Here is a 23,176-nt window from a genome sequence, read left to right as displayed (position 1 = left end):
ACTCGGTCTCATTCTTCTTGTGCATAGTGAGTTTTTGGGACACAGAAACTTTTGGTGGTTGTGTCAGGCTTAAAGTTTTACTGCCAAGGCTTCTGAAGTACAAAGAAAAATTCCAAAGTTCATTAATAATTAGAAATTGTAATCCTTCTGAGGACACATTTTACTGCTACCATAACTGTAAAACACTATGATAAATATAAAAGGATTATGCTAGAATTTGGAAGGAATATTTCTGTCCTCATTTTCTTATTAAACGCTATCAAAACGACTCTTCATTATGCAGTGTCATTTAATAAATGGATTGCCACTAAGACTACAGCATAAACAAATATTCCGCTGTCTGTTCAGGACTGCAGCAAAGCTGGGAACAGTTTTTGCGCCTTTTAAGAAAAAACAGGTGAGAGATAATTTTATCACCTGGAAAGCTATACTTTATGTGGGGATGATGGTTTGTTCTTCGTGAATAGGTGATAGTTCATCTGTCTTATTCATTTGCTCATATAAAGCATATTCACTAAGTGCTGTAGTGTGTTGGGCATTGTGTGTATGTGTAAAAGTGGAAGAGTCTGAACTTTCCATCCTCTTTGTGTAGCCTTGCCCCTCCCTCCCTCTTGCTCTCCCCCTCTGTGCCTCTCCCTCCTTTTAGCCCTCCCTTTTTCTTCGTTTAGTATTTGTTTACAAGTACATGTGTCTGTGTGAATGTGTACCCCATAAGTGTAAGTCCCTGCACCTTCATATCATGTGTGTGTCAATAGCCACGGTGCCATGTGGAGGAGGAACTCCTGCAGTGCTGAGTAGGGTGGGCCGTGGCAAACTTCTCTCGGTCGGGACCTTGTGTCCAGAAAGAATCCTGTAACCTCGCTCTTTGTCAGAGTTGCTTTCTGCACACACTGCTCTGTTTGCTGGAGTCTGGTGGGGTTGAAGACAGTTCCTGCTGTCTCTGGGGTGTGCCTGTTTTAGGCGAGGTCATTTGTGCCACTTTCAGAAACATTTGAGAGTTTTGTGGTTTGTTTGTGATTCTCGGGAAGGGTACCCAGGTTCTTGTATACCCCATTTTCACTGCCGGCCCAAATTTCAGTTTTATTTTCTATATTAGAGAGGCAGAGAGAGCATGTCCAGACTTTGTTGTATTTTTGTGTGTGTGTGTGTGTGTGTGTATGTATGTATGTATGTTGCATGTACATATGTTGGATGGGCAGGCCACAGGAGGATGCTGGGTGTTCTGTTCTCTTCATTTCTCCATCTATTCTCTTGGGACAAGGTTTCTTGCTAAACCCAGAGTTATCCTGGCAGTCAGCAAACCCTAGCTGTCTTCTGTCTTCTGTATACGTTCCGCTCCCCAGTACTGGGGGTCACAGCATGCATGACTACACATGGCTTTTTATGTGAGTGCTAGGAACCTGAACTCAGGTCCTCATGCTGTGCCTCGTGCTAATACCCTGGCTTCTGTCTGGCTTTTTTACGTTATAGTTACACTGTCATCTACGGAGCTCATGCTCAAGTGCTATACATTAAAATTACTAAAGAAAATCTGGCAAAAATGTCTTCCAATGTTTTAAGCAAGTCTATGAGTTAGAGCTGGGCTGTGTTCATATATATTCCAGGTACCCACGGCCACAGTTGGATATGCCTGACCGCGCCTGCAGAACTTTTCAGTTCTCTTCCTTTTCTATTGTAGATCTCAAGAAGACACTGGCTGTGTTGCTGGATAACATCTTGCAGCGCATTGGCAAGCTGGAGTCGAAGGTGGACAATCTGGTCAACGGCACAGGAGCAAATTCTACCAACTCCACCACAGCTGTCCCCAGCTTGGTATCACTTGACAAAATTAATGTGGCAGGTAAGGGTGGCCATTCCTTGTGCAGCCATGGCATTGAGCCCTGCCTAAGATCCCAGCACCAACACTCTACTGGCACAATGTAGACTCCCTAAAAGCTTGATGACTGTTGTGAAGGCAAGCTTACATTTATTTTTGACTAACAGATATTGGAATGCCTTCATGGTCCCCTCAGAATATCTGGTGGTTTCTCTGATACGTTTGCAGATAAAGAACTCCTAGAATTGGCTTTTACTGATAAGATTCAGAACCTAGATTAAGTGAAATGTAGAGCTTATCAGAGAAGCTCCCAGGGGATGAGTTCTCTCTGCCCAGCTCCCGGCAGCTGCAAAAGTCTGCTAGTTCTTAGGATGTGGCAGTGTGGTCCCCTAATCCTGGCGCTTGAGTGTGGGAGTTTATTAAGGAGTTTAGGGTCATCCTTGTCTGTACAGTGAATTTGAGGCTGTCCTGGGAGAACCTCTCAGGAAGATAAAGCACGCAACTGCCAAAGCTGAGGAATTTTAACAGAAGGTAAGATAGTACTGCTCTATCTTACTTAACACAGAGTGTGAAGCAAGCTGTCCGTGGCTGCAGGCAGATATAAATGAATGATTAAATTCATATGAAAAAGGAAAAAAAAATGGAAGAATACAAAATAATTTCTCATTGCACAGAATGGGTAGGAGAACTCCCTACCCATAAGTGGAGGATGAGTGTCATGGCGGGGTTCCCAAGGTTATAAGAGAAGAAGAAAAGGAATTTAGGGGCTGGAGTGTGGCTCAGCTGGTAGGGTGCCTACCTAGCATGGACAAGGCCATGGGTTCAACCTCCTGTACTTCATAAACCGGGTGTGGTGGTGCAAACCTGTACTCTGAGTACTCAAGACGGAAGCAGGGGGATCAGGAATTTGAGGTCATCCTCTGTGGCATAGTGAGTTTGAAGCCAGCCTGGGCTACATGAGATCCTGCCTCAAGAAATAAAAGTAGTACATGCCTTTAATCCCAGTTCTCCGGAGGCAGAGGCTGGTAAATCTCTGTGAGTTCGAGGCTAGCTACAGAGCGAGTTCTAGTACAGACTCCAAAGCTACACAGAAAAACCCTGTCTTGAAAAACAAAAAACAAAAACAAACAAAAAAAGAAAGAAAGGGAGGGAGGGAGGGAGGAAGAGAGAGAAAGACAGAGAGAGAGAAATGAAGGAAGGAGGGAGGGAGAGAGGGAGGGAGGGAGGGCGGGCAGGCAGGCAGGCAGGCAGGCGGGCCAGCCGGCCAAGTAGCCAGTGTGATAGAAGCCCCCAGATGTTTGAAGTTTAAGATGACTGGCTACTACCTATGGTAGCTTCTTGCTAAGGCAGGGTTGCCACTGTACACAATGCCTCTGTGTATTATGGAATGCCAGGTGGACTCTTTCACGTGATATCCACAGGGATGCATCTTGCCTGGCCCCTTCTCAAAACTGGAATCTTAACCAAGAGAAGGGAAATGGTTAAAAGCAAAACCTAAGTCTTATAACAAAGGCCATTGTCCATACTTTGCCTTGAGTCTGCCATTGTATCACAGCCCCTTGGAGCCCACCCTGAGCCTGTGTGTGTGTGAGTCCCAGTTACTCTTGGCAGGATGACCGTAGCCTCTGGTGTAGGACTGGAGGTGAGGCACCTTGGAGAGGTGGTTGTGAACAAGCTGTCTAGGCTTCTGGTATGTTGTATTCCCTAGCTGTGATCAGAAGATAATAGCTCAGCTGTTAGGAGCACTTTTTGCTCTTCTAGAGGACCTGGGTTTAGTTCCCAGCACCTGCATGGCTCTCAACTGTCTGTAACTGCAATTCTGAGGGACATGATTCTTATGGGTGTCTCAAGCATCAGACACACACATGGTGCACACAGACATGCATGCAGGCAAAATGCTCCCCCACCACACACACACTATTTGGAAGATGAAGTTAAGTAGCCATGTTAGTTTTGAATTTTTAAAGATCAAGTTTTAAGGTACTGGGGATATAGCTCCGTTGGCAGAGTGCTTGCCTTTCAGACACAAAGCCTTGGGTCACAGCCCCAGCACTGCCTGAAGAAGGAAGTGGTAGTGGGGAGTGGGCACTGTACTCTCGGTGCTTGTGTTTGGAGGTCGAAGCAGTATGATCAGTAACCCAGGGTCATCCGCAGCTACACAGTCAGTTCCAGGCTACACCGGCATCTTGTGATCCACAAACAAATAGATCAGTAAAGGCAGCCTGGTTTCGCACACACCCTGGCTGCTTTATCTCTCCCCTCTTATGACGACTCAGCGACCCAAAAGTAGGAGAGATTTTTCTCTTCCTTTCCTGCCTCTCAAAGTCAAATCAGTTAATTTTTTCCCGTTATGTGAACTGGGTGAATTACCTTTTACTTATGGCCTTTTGCCCCTTACCAAGTTTTAATTCACAAACAATATTTCTAGTAATCTTAGTATCTCACCAAAGTGTTAAAAATAACTTTTAATTACAACACAGAGACAGTGTCACCTAGGCTATAAATCCTGTCTTTCTGCCACTTCCAGCAGCTTCTGTAATTAGACAAGGAAACCTCCTGCTGTGTGGAGACGGTTATTAATGAGTGGGCGCTGTGCCTCTGCAGGCTCGGCTCGCAGTGCCCACTCGCAGTGGAAGTCGCTTCTGGAGAGTTCCTGTCTGACTTCATCACGGTGCTAGGTGATCTGATTTGGGAGCTAGGGTAGAGTGAGTGTGTGTGTGTGTGTGTGTGTGTGTGTGTGTGTGTGTGTGTGTGTACACTCATGTTTACAGATGCTTGTACTGTGCCTCTGACTCTTCTGCATGCATATGGATGTTTGAAGTCAACACTGGATGTCTTCCTCGCTTGCTTTCATCTTTATCTTTTGAGGCAGGGTCTCTTCCTGGCCTAGAAATCACCGATTAGACTGGCCAGACTGGCACCAAGATCCCTCCTGTCCCCACCTCCCCAGTTCTGGGATTATAGGTACATTTTTATGTGTTTACTCAAGTCTCCATGGCCATGGAGCAAGCACTTTACCCACTGAGCCATTTTCTAAGTCCCCAGCATGGTGTTTTCTGTTTTTAAGTCTGTTGTGTCATGGTCAACCATGTAACCGAAGGGCCTGGACAGACTTTGATGACATCAGTCTCCCTGATGTAGAACCTTATGGCCTTTATCTGTCCAAGCTTGAGACCAGCCTATAGAAAACACTTATGAGTGTCAGGTCCCAGGGCACAGTGTCATGGGTGATCTCAGGAGTGACATGGGATAGATGCTTTCCAATGGGGTGCTTACCAGCCCTATGTACTATGCAATTTACTCAGCTAACAAGTGTCTGTGGGGTTTATCCTGGAAGCTAGTGACTCAGACTGAAGCTACCATGGACATGCTTATAATATTTAGTGACTTTAATATAATACAAGTGCCAGAATGAAGGGCTGGGGAGGTGGCTCAGTGATTAAGTTCATGTACTGTTCCTGTAAAAGACCCAAGTTCAGGTCCCAGCACCCATGCATGTCAGCTCACTCACAGCTATTTGTAACCCCAGTCCTGGGGAATCAGATGCCTTCTTCTAGCCTGTGGGAGCATCTGCACCCAAGTGTACATACTCACCCATATATACATAAATTTTAAAAAAGAAAAAACTCAGAAAGATGCTGGATGGATTTTTGTTGTTGATTTTGGAAGTAGGAACAAATTCAGAGTCAGAATTGTTGTGTTTTGAGATGGATTCTATATTAGTTACATTTCCATTGCTGTAATGAAACGTGGATTTTACCATGCCAAGGCAACATAAAGAAGGAAGTGTTCATTTGGCTTGCTGTTCCAGAGGGATAAGGTCCATCGTGCGGGGAGGGTTTGGGAGCATGAGAGCGAGCAGCAGGCATGGTGGTTGGAGCAGAAGCTGAGGTCTCAGATCTCGAGCCATGAGCAAGCTGGAGAGTAAGTTCCCTAGAAATGGCTCGAGTCTTTAGACTCTCAAAGCCCACCCTCAATGACAAACCTCTTCCAACAAGACTGCATGCACCTCCTCAACCTCCCCATATCGTGCCATCAACCAGGGACCAGATGTTCAAATGCCAGACACTGTTGGGGACAAAGCACCACGTGGCCACATGTTTCCTAGGCTGGTCTTACGCGGCCAAGACTTCAAACTTCTTATCCTTGTGCCTCCACCTTCCAGTGGTGGGATTACAGATGTGAGGTCCCATACCACATTTATGGGATGTGGGGATGCAACCCAGGGCCTTATGCATACAGGGCAAGCACTCTACTAACTGAGCCACATCCCTAGCCTATGAATTAAATTTGTAATAACCCCATGCTCATGCCTTTGTGACCTCATGTTTAGATACACTCCATACCTTCAGCGTTCTTACCGGATAATTAGGGAAAGAATATCCACACATAAAGTAACACACCATGGTCATTGTGAGGTAGATGACTATGGAGAGATTCTGTAGGAGGTTATATTCTGGGGCTAATTGGAATTGAGGCCTAAGAATCTTGTGGAGGAGCAGCTTCCTAGCAATGGATTGTGACCTCCAGAAAATGGGGAGAGAAGAGAGGAAGCTCAGAGAAGTGTGCAGCAGGCGCCTCTTACCCTCCTGCTCTTCCAGGGTCTGTACCTTGGCTTAATCTGCTTCGCATTTCTGAGACACCAGTACTTTGACATGTTTTATTGAGTTTAAGTATTCCGGAAAGGGAAGAGCTCCTGGTACCACTGTCTCCAAAAGGCCATGTGTGCCCTCTGTGTCAGTTACTCTGCTCATTGCCATACCAGAGTACTTGACAGTTTGAGGCCACAGTTTGCCATGGCAGGGAAAGGATGGAGCATGAGCATGAGACAGCTGGTCACATGGCATTCCCAGGAAGCAGGGGGAGATGGATGCTGCTGCTCAGCTGGTCACGTGGCATCCTCAGGAAGCAGAGGGAGAGGGATGCTCCTGCTCAGCTTGCCTTTTCCTTGATGTGCAGTCTGGGAACCCAGCCAAGGGCATGGTACCACTCTCAGGGAATGGCTTCCCACCTCAGTCAACCCAGTTCAGAAACTGCCTTCTAGACATGCTCAGAAGCTTGCCTTGTGGAGATTCTAGAGCCCATCAAGTTGACAGTCAAGATTAACTGCTCCTACTTCTGTTAGCCTCTGAGAAAGAAATTCTTCATGCTTTCGTCACCTCCCGTTTCTGTCTGTGAGTCATCGCAAAGGCTCAAATCTGTGGCATTGTTACTTTCCTGTGGTTGTGATGAAACATCCTGACCAAGGCAACTTAAAAAAGTAAGTGCTTATTTGGGGCTCACATTTTCAGAACATTAGAGGTCATGGCCATCATGAAGGGGAGCATGGCAGTAGGCAGGCAGGAATAGTGCTGGAGCCCTAGCTAAGAGCTCACAAGCAAGCAGCAGGGAGAGCCAACTGAGGATGACTTTGACTTTTGAAACCTCAAAGCCTGTGCCCAGTGGCACACTCCCTCCTCCAGGTCCTGGTCCCTAATCCTTCCCAAACAGTTCCACCTACTGGGGACCAAGTATCAATCATATATACCCTGTGGGGCTATTCTCATTCAAACTACCACAGTCTATAACAGAACTGTTACTACTTCCAAAAGGTCCTGCGAAAGGAGAATTGAGTGTCCTGGAATATTAGTCTGGCTTTCTGATAGCGATGTTTCTCTCTATTGGAGGCTACTGCTTTAGCAGCTACGATGTGGTCCCTCTGTGCACAGATACAATCCTTTCGTAGGCATGTGTATGGATGTGCAGGATGGCCTCCTTGGCTTCCCCCGATGCTGGCGGCTCCTTTCTGTCTTGTCAGTTAAACATGGTTTCTGTTTTGCCTTGCTTTTTTACTGTCCCCAATGCCTACAGAAAGGTTGCTCCAGAGGAGGACGAAAGAGTTCTACCCTAATAATTCTCACCCACGAGCAGCTGCCATGGCTTTTGCTGCTCCGTGGGCCATGCTGTTGATCCTCAGAGTCCTCTTGTCGCCTCAGCAATGGCTCGTGAGCCGCAAGAGCGTTCATTTTTATGGGGTTGCAACCTGACTTAAGTGAGGTTTTCCTTTCTTCCTTCCAGCAGGAAGACATGTGGCAATTGCTCAGAAATACTCTCCCTGGCGGGTCTTTACGACTTCTCCCGTGTCGCTCAGCTCACTGATGTTTCTGATTGCTTACTCCTGTGTCTTATTGCTTGCTGATCTATCTTCTGGCTGACTGGAAACTGCTCTTAAATTGGGGACCATAGCAGCTGAAAGAATGTTCACTGAATTTATTTTCTTAGATGGAACAGTGAGTCGCATGTGCTCATGTTGTTGTGCGTGTGTGTGTGTGTGTGTGTGTGTGTGTATGTGTGTGTGTGTCTCCCTTCCTTGCTCTATTCTCTGTGGCTTTTTTTTCTAAAGTGGCTTTTTTCCAAATGTATCATCCTTGGGTCTTGTTGTTCCGCCAGAGTTAATATGTCCTTAGAGAAATTTAGGTGGAAAATAAACTTTATTAAAATAAAAAAGTCAGATTAAAGTACATTTGTGAGCCCTGTTTATCTTGTTGGAGAGGAAAGGGAGTCAAAGAAATGAGGGAGCCAATCACAAACGTTTCCACCCCTCCCCTCAATCATGAAGTAAATTAATTTACCCAGACTTACTCTTTGGAAGGACTTGAATACTCCCCTGACATGTTTCTGCTTTCATGGGACCAGGAGCATTGCTGAGTCGTAGAGCCCATTCCTAGCCAGCTCAAGGTCTTGGGTTTGATCCTTCCCATTACAAACAAGGGGTAGATGATGCTTTGGTTTTTAGAAAGACATATGGGGGGGCAGAGAAGATGGTTTAGTTGGTAAAGGGCTTTCCTTGCAAACCTGAATACCTGAGTTTGTTCCCCCAAACCCATACTAAAAAAGCCCAGGTATAGTGGTTTGTACAATCTCAATACTGAGGAGGTGGAGGCAGACAGGTCCCTGGGGCTTGCTAGCCAGCCTAGTCTACTTGACAAGTTCCAGACCAGTCTTGTCTTGAAAAGAAAAAGGTAGAAGACACCTGAGAAGCAACAGTCAAGGTTGTCTACACGCACACACACACACACACACACACACACACGGAGGGGGGGTAGAGAGAGAGAGAGAGAGAGAAGAGAGAGAGAGAGAGAGAGAGAGAGAGAGAGAGAGAGAGAGAGAGAGAGAGAGAGAGAGGAAAGAGACCCTTTCTCTAGTTCTGTTTTTTGTTTGTTTGTTTTATATTAAAGTAATGTACAAGGTGATGGGTTTCATCTGGGCACTTTATACATAAGCATATTCTGTCATACTTAGTTGGATGTTTAGGGTTTTATGTTACATATTTTGTTTCTCTCTAGCTTTGCAGGTGATGACTCACAGAGGGTTGGCTGTGTAGGTCTTCATGGCCACACTGGAGGGGTGGGCAGTGTAAGCATAGATGTGTGATTGTGGCCCTGTTTGCTTCTACGGATGGGTGATCTTCACTCTGACGATACAGCCATGGTCAAGGCCTTAGCTGCTGAAGGAACGTGGCGATTCTGCTCACCGAGGATGAGTTTTTTTTGGATGAACTTCTTACCATATCTGGTCTCACTCCACCTGTTGCTGATTTCCTCGAAGGCAGAACGTGGCATCTTCTTTCCCTTTCTCAGATGCAGTGGATGCCACTCAAGGACTTCACTCCCTCTCTTGTTGGTCATGCCTGAGACTGTTATCGATGAGTCAATGCTGGGGACCCTCCTTGGATATGACTGTTGTACTTCTAGACTGCAGTGTCCTAGACAGGACACCTCATAGCACACAACTCTACAACAGAGGCTTGGGTGCACGCATCCATTTGTTTACATTTGTTGCAAAAAAAAAAAAAAAAAAAAAAAAAAAAAAACTTAAGGAAGGGTTAATGTTGTCTCACAGTTTGGGGGTTCAGTCCACTGTGGTGGGCAAGAGCACGAGAAGCTAGTTTGGGGGTTCAGTCCACTGTGGTGGGCAAGAGCACGAGAAGCTAGCTCACACTGCATCCAGTCAGGAACTGGATGCTGGTGCTCGGCTCACCTTCTCCATTTTGTTCAATCCAGGACTGGTGCTGCCCGTAGTTAGGGTGGGTCTTCCCACTTCAATTAACCCAAAGGAGAGATGACTCAGTGGTTAAGAGCATTGCCTGCTCTTCCAAAGGTCCTGAGTTCAATTCCCAGCAACCACATGGTGGCTCACAACCATCTGTAATGGGGTCTGGTGCCCTCTTCTGGCCTGCAGACAGAATATTGTATACATATATAAACTTCCTCACAGATATGCCCAGAAGTGTGCCTTCTAGATGGTTCTGGATCCCATCAAACTGGAGGGGAATATTAGCCACTACACGGACATACCAATAACCAGTTGCCATCACTCAGAAGCTGAGTGGTTGCAGTTGACTGTTCCATAGAAGGCATTGTGACCGTAGTATGCATTCTGGATTCCCTACCGCTGCAAGGTCAGCTGGGAAACACTGGCACAAAATCCTGTGTGCAGGCACAACTCACTGACTTTTTTGGCATTTAATCCCTTAGGCGGCCCTTCGTTCAAACCACATCTGCCCCACACACGATGTCGTCCAGTACTTAGGGTGGAAGTGTCGTGACATTGAACCTGGATGCTGTTCGGGAAAAACAACCACCGTAATTATTGTTCTTACAATTTGGAAATTGAAAAAATTCCCTGCTGAGTTCTAGGACTTGCCTTTAGCAGTGTAATTCCCCCTTCTGTGCTGCTAATGGACCTTGAAATTAAGTTACACCTGTGTTCCCTCCTTGTTTGTGCGCACATAGTAGTCCTTCTGTTGAGGAAGCACCTGAAGTGTCCCAGCTCCCTGCCCAGGCCCAGGCTGAGGTTCACCAGGGCGCTTTCCCAAGGTCAGGGATTGGCCAGCTGAGTGGGGCCCAGATGCTGTGTCTGGCCAGGAGCCGTGGGGTTTCCTTTCAGTGTGGGCACAGCCCAGATGTGGCCCGCTAACAACCCAGACATGGCCCACTATGACTTTCTGTTCCGTTCCTTGCAAAGGGAGCAGCGAGGAAAACAAGTCAGTATTGCATCATCTTTGAAGATGGTACATGGTATTGGTGTGGTTTTTACTTTGTGTGGTCAGGTCTTTTGATTCTTGTTGTAAGGAACTAAAATACAGGGCTGGGAGATAGCTCAGTTGATAAATTGCTGCTTTGTAAGCATGAGAACCCAAATTGGAACCCTAGATCCCATCTTAAGTAGAGAGAGAGAGAGAGAGAGAGAGAGAGAGAGAGAGAGAAGAGAGAGAGAGCCAGGTCTGGTTTTACAGACTTGTAATTCCTTTGCTGGGGTGTGGGAGGTGGGTGTCCCCAGCACTCTCTAGCTAGCTAGCCTACTTGCTGAGCTCCAGGTCAGTCTTAAAAAGCAAGATGGGCTGGGGCGATGGTGCAGTGGCTAAGAATGAATGCTGTCCAAAATGAAGACTGAGTCCAATCCTCCAGCACTCACATAAGAAGCCGGGCATGGTTATGGTTGTGCCTGTGCCTGCCACTCCTGTACTAGAAGGGCAGACACAGGAGGATTGCTGAGGCTTGTTGCCCACCAGCTTAGCTCTTGGTGAGAGATCCTGTCTCAAGGGAATAAGGTGGAGAGTGATATAGGAGAACACCACTCTCCTCCTGACCACACATAAGTTCATGGGCACCCACATCCATACACGTGTAGCACCCACACACCCCAAGATAGACAGCACCTGAGGAAGAGTGAACATCCAAGTGAGCTTTTCCTTTGACCTCCATACACATGTGAATTCAAGGGTATGCAGACAATGTACACACACACACACACACACACACACAGACTAGATACTTGTTAAGAGTCTTTGCCAGTGCCACAGGAATCAAGTGCCATTGTTAGTGTGATTTTTCACTTTGTGTGGTCAAGGGTGTTTTGATTTTGATTATTAAAAAGAAGAATGCAGTTCGAGCGAGGCAAACCATACTGACCCTCGGGGCTGTGTGTCTGCAGCAGCGATTCTCAGCTCTGGACAGTTTCACACCCCTGGGGAACGCTTGGCAATATGTGGAGTTGGTTGCGGTTGTCACATCTGGGAGGTCCTATTTATATCTCCTGGAAAGAGTCGGAGAAGGCTGCCTGAGAGCCTCTGGTATCCAGAGCAGCCCACACAACAGAGGATTCTCTAGCCTCAAATGTCAGCCGTGCTGTGCCAAGGAGCCCCAGTCAGCAACGTTTCACTGCAATCTCATGGTGGCTATTGGTCCAGGTGAGGGTCAGGGAAGACAGATGCTCAGTTCAGGGCTGACAAGATGGTCCAGTGGTGACCAGATGGCCTAGTGACCAGTGTTCAGTCCCTGAAGCCCACATAACAGTGGCATGCAGGTACTGCTACACACATCACACGCACAGACAGACACACACACAAACCATCATCATCAATATCATCACCATCATCCAACAGGAGCTGGAGAGATGTCTCAGTGGTTAAAAGCACCTATTGCCTAAATTTGGTTCTTCCACCGGGTTGCTCACAACCAGTTGCCATAGGTCCAGAGGATCCAATGCCCCCTTGTGGCCTCTGGAGGTACCTACCCTCACCTGCACATTCCCGTTCCCCATATATACATATTTAAGGATAAAATCTTTTTAAAGCCAACAGTAGTGATAGGTAAAACTGCCAACTGATGCATGGTTCCAGTGCTAAGGTTTCTTGCTTGCACAGAGGAGACTTGCGAGTCCTTTTCCTTCAAGGCAGCTTGTTTGCGACGCTTCCCTCGCCTCTTGCCCTGTTTAGCGTTGCCTCTGGTCTTTGAGACCTCCAACAAAGCAGATTCCATTCTAAACTTCCAGAGCTTAGTTTAGAATCCTGACCTTAACGCCCCTTCTGGCCCACAACCAGCGCAGTTTTGGCAGTGAACATTTTGCTTCTTTTTCCACGGAAGGTAATTATTTCTCTTCGTGAAAGAGCCACTGGTTCGGAATAACGGTGGCACCAAGTAGCGTGAGACAATGGCTTTAAATTGCACAATGTTGAAGAGAAGAAAACTCATTTTATTAATTTGAAGAAGAGTGTGTATATAATTACCGAGGTACGAGAGGGTACATTTAATGACTTGAGGAAAGCAAGTTAGGCCCCTGAAGATCAACTTTACAACACGAGGCACCCTCCCTAGCATATTCAGGGCACCTGGAGAAGAGGACGGAATGGAAAGATAGGTTGGCGTTCACGAGGAGAGCTCTGAATAAGGCTATACAGTTTCTGCTTTGTTTTGCCAGTTTGGGCTGAAGAGGGAGGGTTCAGGCTGGAGGGGACGAAGAGATGAGCTATGGTTTCCAAGCAATAGTGAATGCACAGGTGGCTGGGAGGCGCAAGGGAAGGGGTCCATTCAAAACTCAGGTGGGGGAAATAGAGCTAGGGAGGCAGCTCAGATGGAGAGAGTTAGCCTCTCACACATGAAGCCTGGGGATCTGTCCGCAGCACTGTGGAAGCCTGGTGCATGGTCATGAGCCTCTTAGGAGCCTTGCACTCCGCAGGTAGAAGCTGGAGGGTCAGGAGTTCAAAATCATCCTCTGCTGGATAGCAGAGACCAAGGAGAGCTTGTGTGTTTGCTCGCTTTCCATTAATGTGAAAAAGCACTGGCCAATACCAGCTTAAGGTAGGAAAGGGTTTATTTCAGCACCAAAGGCAGCATCTGAAGCAGAGACCACAGATAAACCATTGCTTACTGTTTTGGTCTCCATGGCTCTCAGCTTGATTTTACACACACACACACACACACACACACACACACACAGAGCCCGGAACCACTAACCATGGGTGGCACCACCTACAGTGGGCTGGGCCCATCTACATTAGTCATCAATCAAAAAAATGCTCCCATAGCATTGCCTACAGGCCTATCTTTGGGAGCACTTCTTAATCGAGATTTCCCTCTTTCCAGATGATCTTTGGTGTGTCTAGTTGACAAAAAACCTAGTCAGAACATTTGGACTGTATTAGAATCTGTCTCAAAACTGAGGTGGTGGTTGACCTCAGTGTTTCGGAGCATTTGTTGATCTTCAAGTGTACCAGAGTTCAGTTCCTAGCACCTACAGCAGGCAGCTCACAAAACTACAGCTCCAGGGGATCAGGCATCTCTGACCTTACCTTAAACCCCAGATCCTCCTGCCTCCCCCCACCCCTGGAGTGCTGGGGTTACAGGGGTGCACCATCTACCTGTTTATGCATCGCTAAGAATTGCCCCCAGGTTTCCAGCATGCTAGACAAGCATTCTAGCAACTGAGACATATCCTTGGCCATACGTAGAGACAGCCTCACCGGCTTGGGTCCACAGCTTCTGCACAGGGTTATCTGATCTTCATATCGGAGTTAGGACTTGGACACGCTGTTTGTTTTGATCAGAAGGTGACAGCCATCACTTACTCTAATTCGGCTTAATGAGGTATGCACAGACAGCCATGATGCCGGCTCGCATATGGCATTGTTTCCGCAGATGGCCCACAGCCGCCGCTGGCATCTGCTTTCCCCCACGTGCTCTCTTGTCTTTTGCTGTCGTCTTCCTTTACCTGTTTTTCCTCAGACTCTTTCTAGACTGTGAGACCCGAGTACAGAACCAACTGTGGAGTAAAGCTGTCTTCGTGGGAGCAGGGAGATACATCTGTCTTCCTGGTTTTGAAAAGTGCTTTTTCTCTGGGGGTGTATATAGTCTGTTGTTGTTGTATTGTTAACCTGTACTTTTGACATTGCATATCCCGGGCTACTAAAATTGAGGGATCCATAAGAAGATCAGTTGCTGGTTGCTGTTTTATAATGCTAGGGTGTAACTCGGGGCTTCATACATACTAAGCAAGTGCTCTTACCACTAACCTATAACCTCAGCTGTTTTGTTTTCTCTCTCTCTCTCTCTCTCTCTCTCTCTCTCTCTCTCTCTCTCTCTCTCTCTCTCTCTCTCTCTCTCTCTGTGTGTGTGTGTGTGTGTGTTGCCAACTGAACCATTCCCCCAGCCCTTTATCATGTGTTTCTTAACTCTCAGCCCAAAGATGCTTCCTCCTTAGCCTGAAAGAACCCTTTGGATTTGTGTGACTTAGCCTTAGGAGTGGCTTCAAACTCCAGCCACCTGGGGGTGGGAACGGCCTGTAGGAATATTTCCTCTGTGAATCTCACATAGCTTCTAAGTCATAGCTTCTAAGTCTCCTGTCCTGGCAAACTCAAGGAGTCCCAGGACAGTGCTTGACCCCTCCCTGTGCCTTCTCACTGCACATAAATAGGGAGGGGATTTCCTACAGGGGAGTATTTTGCTCTCCAGGGAAGACAGCCATTAACCTGTCTAAACTCTATGCTAATAGGACCTTCTAGATAATTGCTTTCATTAAGAACAGTTAAGGCAAGCATTACAAGTTATAGCAAGATTTTCAGAGAACAAAGTAAATATTTAAAACTTCATTTTAGAGTGCAGTTAGGTCGGGGCAGAGAAAAGATTAGTATAAGCTGGGTCTGGTCATATCTGTCCCTGAAGAGAGCCACTTGACTGAGGCTCCAGCCGTTTCTCTTTGGTGACTTTCTGAAGCCCAGCTCCAGGGAGACAGATGGGTATTCCCAGAGTTAGGACTAAGGTCATTGTCTTCTTATATTTCTGGCTTCTGTCAGAACTGAATGACATGGTGACAGAGATTAACTGCCTTCCCTGTCCTGTCCAGGAATGCTGTGAGGATTAAGAAGGTGGCTGTTGGCTCGTGCCTATGCCCTGCCAGGAGGACAGTTGTTTCTCCGGGGCACAGGGCCATTAGTGGCAGCTGAGTTGGCTAAGCATGCCCACAGTCTCTGCATGCCAGGGCCAAGCTGTGCTCTGGGCTACTGAGCTGGCATCGAGGACACCTGGGGATTCATTGAGCTGTGATTTTTATGCCTGCAGGCTCCCAGTGGCCAAAGCCAGCCAAGTCCCTGCTTACGTGTGTAAGTGAATTACTAGGTTGTGTTTTCAAAGGGAGACTCAGAAAACGCCTCTTCCCTGTCAGGAAGAGAGATGTAATTGGACTGTTGACATTTTAGGAATTACAGCTGGCCACAAGATGAAACAGAAAACCGCCCTCCCTACCTCCCCCCACTCGTCAGGGACTGACTGAGCTGGTTCATCTGCTGCTGGATGCTCTAGGTGTCTGATTCTGCCGGGTCCTTCCCAGGATGCTGGAGAGAGGGAACTGAGTCAAACCGGGTCACTTCTTCCTGGAGATGACATGCTGGCAATGGTGTTGTGTGAATGTAAACATCTATGGAAATATGCACTTGGTCCTGTGGCAACGGAAGAATGGTGGTGTGGGGAGTGTCAGGAAAGCCCCCCCTGAGGAAAGACATTGAGCTGAGACCTCTAAGGTAGAGGGAAGCCCAAGGGCTATCTAGAGAAGGTTCCAGAGAGAAGAACCAGCCTTCCCAAAGCTCCAAGCCACATCCTGGTGAAGTGTTTTTAAGAAACACTGTTGTGACATCTAATCTACTGAGGAAGATAGTTTAGTAGCCAAACTGGGAATGCAAGTGGACACTATGATGCTAATCTTCATTTTCAGTTGTCTCGGTTTAGGATTCTCTTGAAAACACACCTCTGGATATGTCCCTGGGGATGTTTCCAGAAAGATGTAACCAAGTCAGGAAGGTTCACCCTGAATGTGGGTAGCACATCTCATGGCTGGAGTCTAGGACTGAAGAAAGAGGGAGAAAAGAGAGCTGAGCGCCAACATCCATGCCTCTGGCCCTGACTGGGGATACAATGTGACCATCTGCAATCGTGCTCCTACCACTGTGAATCCCATTAGATGAGAACTCTGCTTGCCCACACCTGGGCCAAGGCAAACCCTTCCCCCTCAGACTTCTCTTGTGTGTTATTTTGTAACGATGAAAAACGCATCTAAGACAGACATTGTTTACTAATTGACCATTTAAGTTTCTGCTGGGCTGAAGCAGGGCATGTGTGTGAGGGGTATTGGAATCCTGGGGGTGTGAGGGTGTTCACAAGCTGGCTCCAAACAGTGAGGCTCCAGTGTGTGCAGTGTGAATCTTTGAATGGGATCCGAGATAAAGTCAGGAAAACTTGGGCCAAGTCATTTTAGAAAGCACTGGTCCAGCTCGGCCATCTGCCCAGACACTAGCAGAACCATGACCCAAGGGCCTGAGATTTGCACACACAGCTGCCCTGGCCTACAGTGGGGTTTCTGGAAAAGTTACCTGATCGTTGTTTCTTCCGTAGCTGGAATTTCATGACATTTTAGAAGCCAACGAGCTTGAAGTGGTCTAACATTTCCCTCACATCAAGGAAATCCAGCTTTGTAAGGTCTTTCGTGTACACTCCTAACCTTATCCGAACAATCCTAATTGAATATAGCCATGCCTATTTGTGGGTTTATTGCCCGTGGCTACATTTGTGCTACAGGACCAGAACTGAATGGCTACAAAGGAAGCTATATGGTCTACCATGTCAAACATTGTTTATTCTCTAGCTCTTCCAAGAAGAAGCTAGCTGGCCCCTGGCTTCAGTGAACAGTAGTTATTCCTGTACACAGTGTACGGTCTGTGATACCAGGCGTACAGCCCACTACATTTTTGGGATGTCGATTAAATTGATTTAAAAGAATAATTTTCTTTTGAAGAGCTTTTATCCGTAAGCACAAATTGTCGTTTTAAAATACTTTACCAATTCCTCCAAGCAGATGTGCAAAACATAAATCTCATTTTCACAGACTATAGAGTGTCAAGGTGAGAGGAGATGCATGATCTGCCCAGTGTGAAGGAAGCACGGGCTAGAACTCAGGGCTCATCTGGGATGTCGCTGTATACTGTGGATGTCTACAGATGCTGGCTGAGACGGTTGTGCACCCTTGAATAAGATCATCTGTGGGACATTTAATCATGAGAAGGGCTTAAGGCTCAAGAATAGAAGGTAGAATAAGAAACTGGACCTTTTGATGGTTTGGACCTAATCTTAAGTGTCTCAAATGTTGAGGCTGGTGATATAGCTCGCTTGGTAGTATATTTGCCTGGCATGCACAAAGTTGCCTTGATTCCATCCCCAGCACTGTATAAACTGGCCGTGGTGGTGCACATCTATGACCCCAGCACTCAAGAGGTAGCGGCAGAGGATCAGAAGTTCAAGGTCATTCTTGGCTGTATAGTAAGTCGAAGTCATTCTGACATACTTGAGATCCTTCCTCTTTTATGAGCTTTGGTATTTTAGGTTAGTTTACCAGTAAACAATGCCTTTGGTTTTCCCTATTAGGCAACATAAGATGCCCTTGAATTTGCAAGTGGGGTTACATCCACACACCCATCCCAAGTCCAATGTGTAAACAGAAAATGTGTGGGGAAACCTGGCTTGTGAACATCCCTCCTTATCAACACAGCGTTCAGATGTACGGCATTGGTTGTTTGCCGCCTGCTCATGTGACTGGGAGCTGTGGCTTTTCCCCAGCATCATAAGAGAGAGCCAGGCTGTCTATCACGAGCTTGGGAAAGGATCCAAGTTCAAAACCATTTCAAGCGTGGTTTCTGGTGCATGACTGTTGCTTCTACAGCATCATAAAGTCAGTCTTTCTGCAGGTAACAATATAGCTTGGTAGTGAGCTGCATGCTTGCCCAGCATGCATGAGGATGAAGCATTGAATATGAGATTCATGCCACCTGTAACCCCAAAGCCACTGCAAGTTGAATCTTCATATAGCAGAAAACCGTGTGTGTGTGTTTGTGTGTGTGTATAAATAGATGATCGAGGAGAGGTAGAGTCAACAAGATCATTTTTTTAGAGAAGTAAGAATTACTTTATCTTAGTTTTTTGTTTTACAAATCAAAAAACATTTAATAATTTCTGAAAAAAGTAATACAAATTTACTGTAGAAAATTTAGGAAATACAGGAAAGAATAAATAAGAAATATTTATTATTTATTATGACCCTGTCATCTTGAGCACATGGCTGTTAACATAGTCATTTCCTCCCAGGATTTTTTTTCTATGCACATACAGGATTGCATGAAAATGTAATTATATTCTCTGTAATTTTAAAACCTGGTTTTAGTGGAGTTGTTACTTATGTTTTATTATTATTCAGAAGCTTTATTTAAAAATAAGCACTTGGCCTTCTTTTCTCCGCTGTCTCTAATTTATTTTTCCTCCTTTTCGCCTGTAAAAGGTCGTTGTAGTGCACAGAAATCTTGCATCTCTGCTCATTCTCTTGGGAGAATTTTTAAGGCTCCAAATGGTTGGGTTAAAGGGTGTATGCAATTTAGAAGTTTAATGTTTCTTTTTATCGAATTAGTATATGTGTATAATTTCCGAAGTCAAATACACAAGGCTAATAACAGAATCTCAGTCTCTTTCGTTGCACTTAGCCAACCCTGCCTATTCCTGACTTATTGTCTTCATCTGCAGAAACTTTTAGCTCTTTGGTTGATTTTTTTCCACGTCTTCGTAGTTGTCCAAACCACGTGTGCGATGCTGCTTTTCCTCTTGCTGCGCTTCAGACAGTCCCTTCTAGTCTTCTCTGCTGGAACGTGTATGCTGAGCTCTGGATACTCTGTACCCCACCATATCCAGTGCCCTTCACCCCACACAGTTCAGCCAACAGTGGTCGCTGCTTTCCCAGGAAAGATACCACTGAGCCTCCGTGTAAGATGAACCGATACTGAATCGCTTCCCTGTTTAAAAGCAGCATCTCATGGTGTGGCCAAGGCCTCACCTGCCCTCTGTGCTTAGATTACAGGCACAGCCCCACCATGCCTGGCTGTATGTGGTACTGGGGACTGAACCCAGAGCCTCCCACATGCTAGGCAAGCACTCTGCTGAACTGTCATCCCAGCCAGTCCCTTTGTCTTCTCTCTCTCCTCTGAGGTCAGATCTTTGCCTTTGGCCTTGATTTCTTTGGAGCATGGTATTTCCTCAAATTTCTACTAATCTGTACTTGCAGTTTCATATTGAAGTGTGTGATTAGTGAGGGTTGACAGTTGTTGGTCCCCTCTTAGGAAACAGGAAAGGACCCAGGTCAGTGGTTCTCAGTCTTCCTAGTACTGCGACCCTTTAATACACATTCCTCATAGTGATCCCCAACCATAAAATTATTTTCATTACTGCTTCCTAACCTTAATTTTGCTACTGTTTTGAATTGTAATATAAATATCTGCATTTTCCAGTGGTCTTAGGGGGCTCCTGTGAAAGGGTCATTCGACCCCCAAAGGGGTCACGACCCACTGGTTGAGAACCACTGTATTAAAAGAAAGCAAAGCCAGATAATCAAGTAGAAGGCAGGTGAGCATGGGGAAGCTGAGAGCCTAAGCATGTTTCAGCTGACAATTTCTTCCGGGTGTCTCTTGTCCCGTTTGTTAGGTCAAGGGCTCCTGTCCTCCTCCCATGGCTTTATCAAATCCCCCTGTAGTAGTGCCTTGTCTCATTGCTGTGACAAAACACTTAACTAAAGTGGCTTAAGGGAGATGGGATTTATTTCGGCTCACAGTGGAAGGATACAGTCCGTCATGGTGGGAGCTGGAATGTGAGGCGGCTCTTCATACTGCAGCCACAGCCAGGAAGCGGAGAGGTGAATGCTGACTCAGCTCAGCTCAGCTCTTCTTCAGTCTCACCCCAGCCCATCGATGGTACTGCCCATATTCAGGGTGGTTCTTCCTACCTCTGTGACCTGGTTTAGAAAGTCGCCCTTCCACAGACAGGTCAAAGCCTTGCCTCCTGTGTTTCTGTCAGGTGGACCCTCATCCTTCCAGAGCTGTGCTTTTCTTGGGACTAAGCACAACAGTCAGGCTGCCCCTCTGTTCCCCTTACCTGACCTTGCTGGATGGGGTAGCACCCACTCTGTGCGCCTGTCCTTCCCTCACTGTGGTGCAGTGTCTGTTTCTGAGACCTCCTCCACTGCCTTCCTGTACGCTGATCTCCCTTTCCTCGGTTTGTGGGTACACAATGCCCAGTCACAAAGGTCACCAGCTGCTTACTGCCTGTCGTTCCTGCATGCTCCCTGAGATGGAGGCCATCTTGGCAACACTATGCTGTGTATTTTGTGTCCACACATAGGAGGAACTTGGGTATGATATGTAGACCTGTGCTGAAAAGAGTTCATAGCATATTCTGGATATAGAGAGTTGGGAGATGGCTTGCCTGTCATGCACAAAGTTCTGGGTTCCATACGCAGAGCCCCATAAACCAAAAATGGCCGTGCAAATCTGCAAGTCCAGCATGCAGGAGTGGAGGTAGGAAGATGAGAAGTTCAAGGTCATCCTTCATGAGACTCTGCCTTAGAAAGAAGGAAGAGGAGAGGAGAGGAGAGGAGAGGAGGGGAAAGGAGGGAAGGGGAAAGGAGGGGAAAGGAGGGGAGAAGAGAGAAGGAAGGGAAAAGAGGGAAAGAAGAAAAGCATGTAAGAAAAATCAATACAGCCAGGCCCAGATTTGCCTGCTCTTAACACAGCCTGTTTGCAAAGTGGGCCAGCGTCTGAGAATCTGGGCTTTGGAAGCGCTCTTGTCATCTGATAAGAATGACTGTGGCTAAACCATTTGCACGGACTGGTTTCTGTTGAACACTTGCTTTCCTACTTAGAGTCTCGATTGTTGGCACATGCGTGATGCTTGCTTTATGTCTCCAAAACACCTTTAGCAGGGTGTCTCACAGACTTACCTGATAGACACACTGGCCTGTGCCATTGTGTTTTGAATATGCATTTTGCTGCCTCTTAATTCCTAAGGAAAGGCATTAGGAGGTTGGGCACTTTGTGGTGATGTAGAGGTAGGGGTGTTTGGAAGGCGGTTAGGATTATTGAGGTCATCAAGGTGACCCTCCGCACTCCCTATGCTTGTATTCTGGTGACTTTACGATGAGATGCCAGAGACATGTTTTCCTTCTCTCTCTCTTTCTCTCTTTCTCCGGGGTGGGTGTATGTGGGTGCTTACTTGTATGTTTGCAGGCTAGATGTAGATATTGTTTTCTTTGGTGGTTCTTTACCTTAGTTTTGAAGCAGGGTTTCTTTCTGAACCCGAAGCTCACTGATTCAGCTGGACTAGGACGGTCAGTGGATCCCAGGGATTCACCTGCTTCTGTCTCTCCAGCAGTGGAGTTAAAGATGTGTGTCACCATGTCTGGCTGACTATGTGTGCTGGCTGTGTGAACTCAGGTCCTCATATTTGTGGACAAAGAACTCTACTGACTGGGCCATCACTCCAGTCTGTATCCTCTCCTTCCAATGCTCATGACTGAAAACAGTGAGATGGAGTAGGTCCCACCAACTCTGCCTTGACAGTGGATTCTTTACTGTGTGTTCTTAGCACGGTTCTTTCTACCATTTCTGGCCAGAGCTGCCTCTATTGCCTTTCTCTGGTGAGATGATTAGTCAGAACCAAACGCCGGGGTTTTGTGGTGAACTGAAGTAGGCAACAGGCAGAGAGTAGTTGCATTTCCTTCAGTCCACTGGGGCCAGTGCTTGCCCATCCCCTCCCTCCTGCACACACTTCCTTCCTGAGTCCTCTCCACAGGCAGACTCTAGACCCTGCTTCCTGGCTCTCGCCATTTCATACAGTCTGGCTCAGGCCAGTCTTTGGTTATATAAATTGCTTTTCTGAAATCTCTGCCTCGTCTCTCAGTTCTCCGCTGACACGTGGCCTTCATGCCTGGGTTTGCAGGAAATGGGGTGTCTCCCTCGGTAAATAAACCCCAGCAGGATGATGTAGGGGAAGTCGCGATGTGCCAGCTGCTGCTACTGCCGCTTCTTCGTGTGGTGCACACGGTTGGAGAAACAGATACCAGAAGACCTAGGCGCTAAATGAGACCAGTTTGTCCAGCCTTACAGTTGTATTACAAAAAGGCAGGGCAGGGAGGACTCCGCTCAGCTGAGCCATGGACGTCTAAGAACTGGATTGGGTGTGTGGAGTCTGAGGATTATAAGAACTCTAAAGTCCTGAGTCCCTGCTAGGGAGGTAACACAGAAGGGAACAGGTAAGGGCCTGACCTGAGCGTGGTCATAGCTTAGGCAGGGAGACGGACAGTAGATGAGCAGCTAATCAACCTCACATGCAGTGTCAAGTAGTAAGGAGTAGGCTTGATTTTGAAATAAAGTGAGTTTGGGCCCGTGAGCTGATGGGTCGGTGGGTAAAGGTGTGCTTGATGCTCCATGATTTCCTTCCTGCCTGGCTCTCCCCGCTTATAGATAGACTCTGTAGTGAGCAGGAGTTGAGAAACAAGAATATAGCCCTAGCGTTGTTGGGTCATGGGCATCGCACAATGGCGGGCGACAGGCCACCAAAGTCTAGCTAAAATGGAAGCAAACTTTACTCCAGAAAAAGAAAAAAAAATCACCATGGGGCACACAAGCCTATCAGCTATAGCTCTGACCACAGCCAGAGATTGGGTAACTGTGGCAATGGGGGC

The 23,176-nt window shown here is 46.8% G+C and overlaps 1 protein-coding gene across 3 annotated transcripts in view; it reads left to right on the top strand.

Annotated features, from left to right (window-relative positions):
* The window catches only part of Mgat5 (alpha-1,6-mannosylglycoprotein 6-beta-N-acetylglucosaminyltransferase), a 282,882-nt gene that overhangs the window by 111,385 nt on the left and 148,321 nt on the right, over positions 1 to 23,176 (top strand). For all 3 annotated transcript variants that reach the window (XM_057769775.1, XM_057769776.1, XM_057769777.1), the window contains exon 3: positions 1,679 to 1,840. In XM_057769775.1, coding sequence (XP_057625758.1) covers positions 1,679 to 1,840 — 162 coding nt within the window. The remainder of the gene's footprint in view (positions 1 to 1,678; positions 1,841 to 23,176) is intronic.

The sequence above is a fragment of the Chionomys nivalis genome, chromosome 5 (genome assembly GCF_950005125.1).
Source record: "Chionomys nivalis chromosome 5, mChiNiv1.1, whole genome shotgun sequence".
In the NCBI taxonomy this organism is placed as follows: Eukaryota; Metazoa; Chordata; class Mammalia; order Rodentia; family Cricetidae; genus Chionomys; species Chionomys nivalis.
This window is presented reverse-complemented; position numbering and strand designations above follow the sequence as displayed.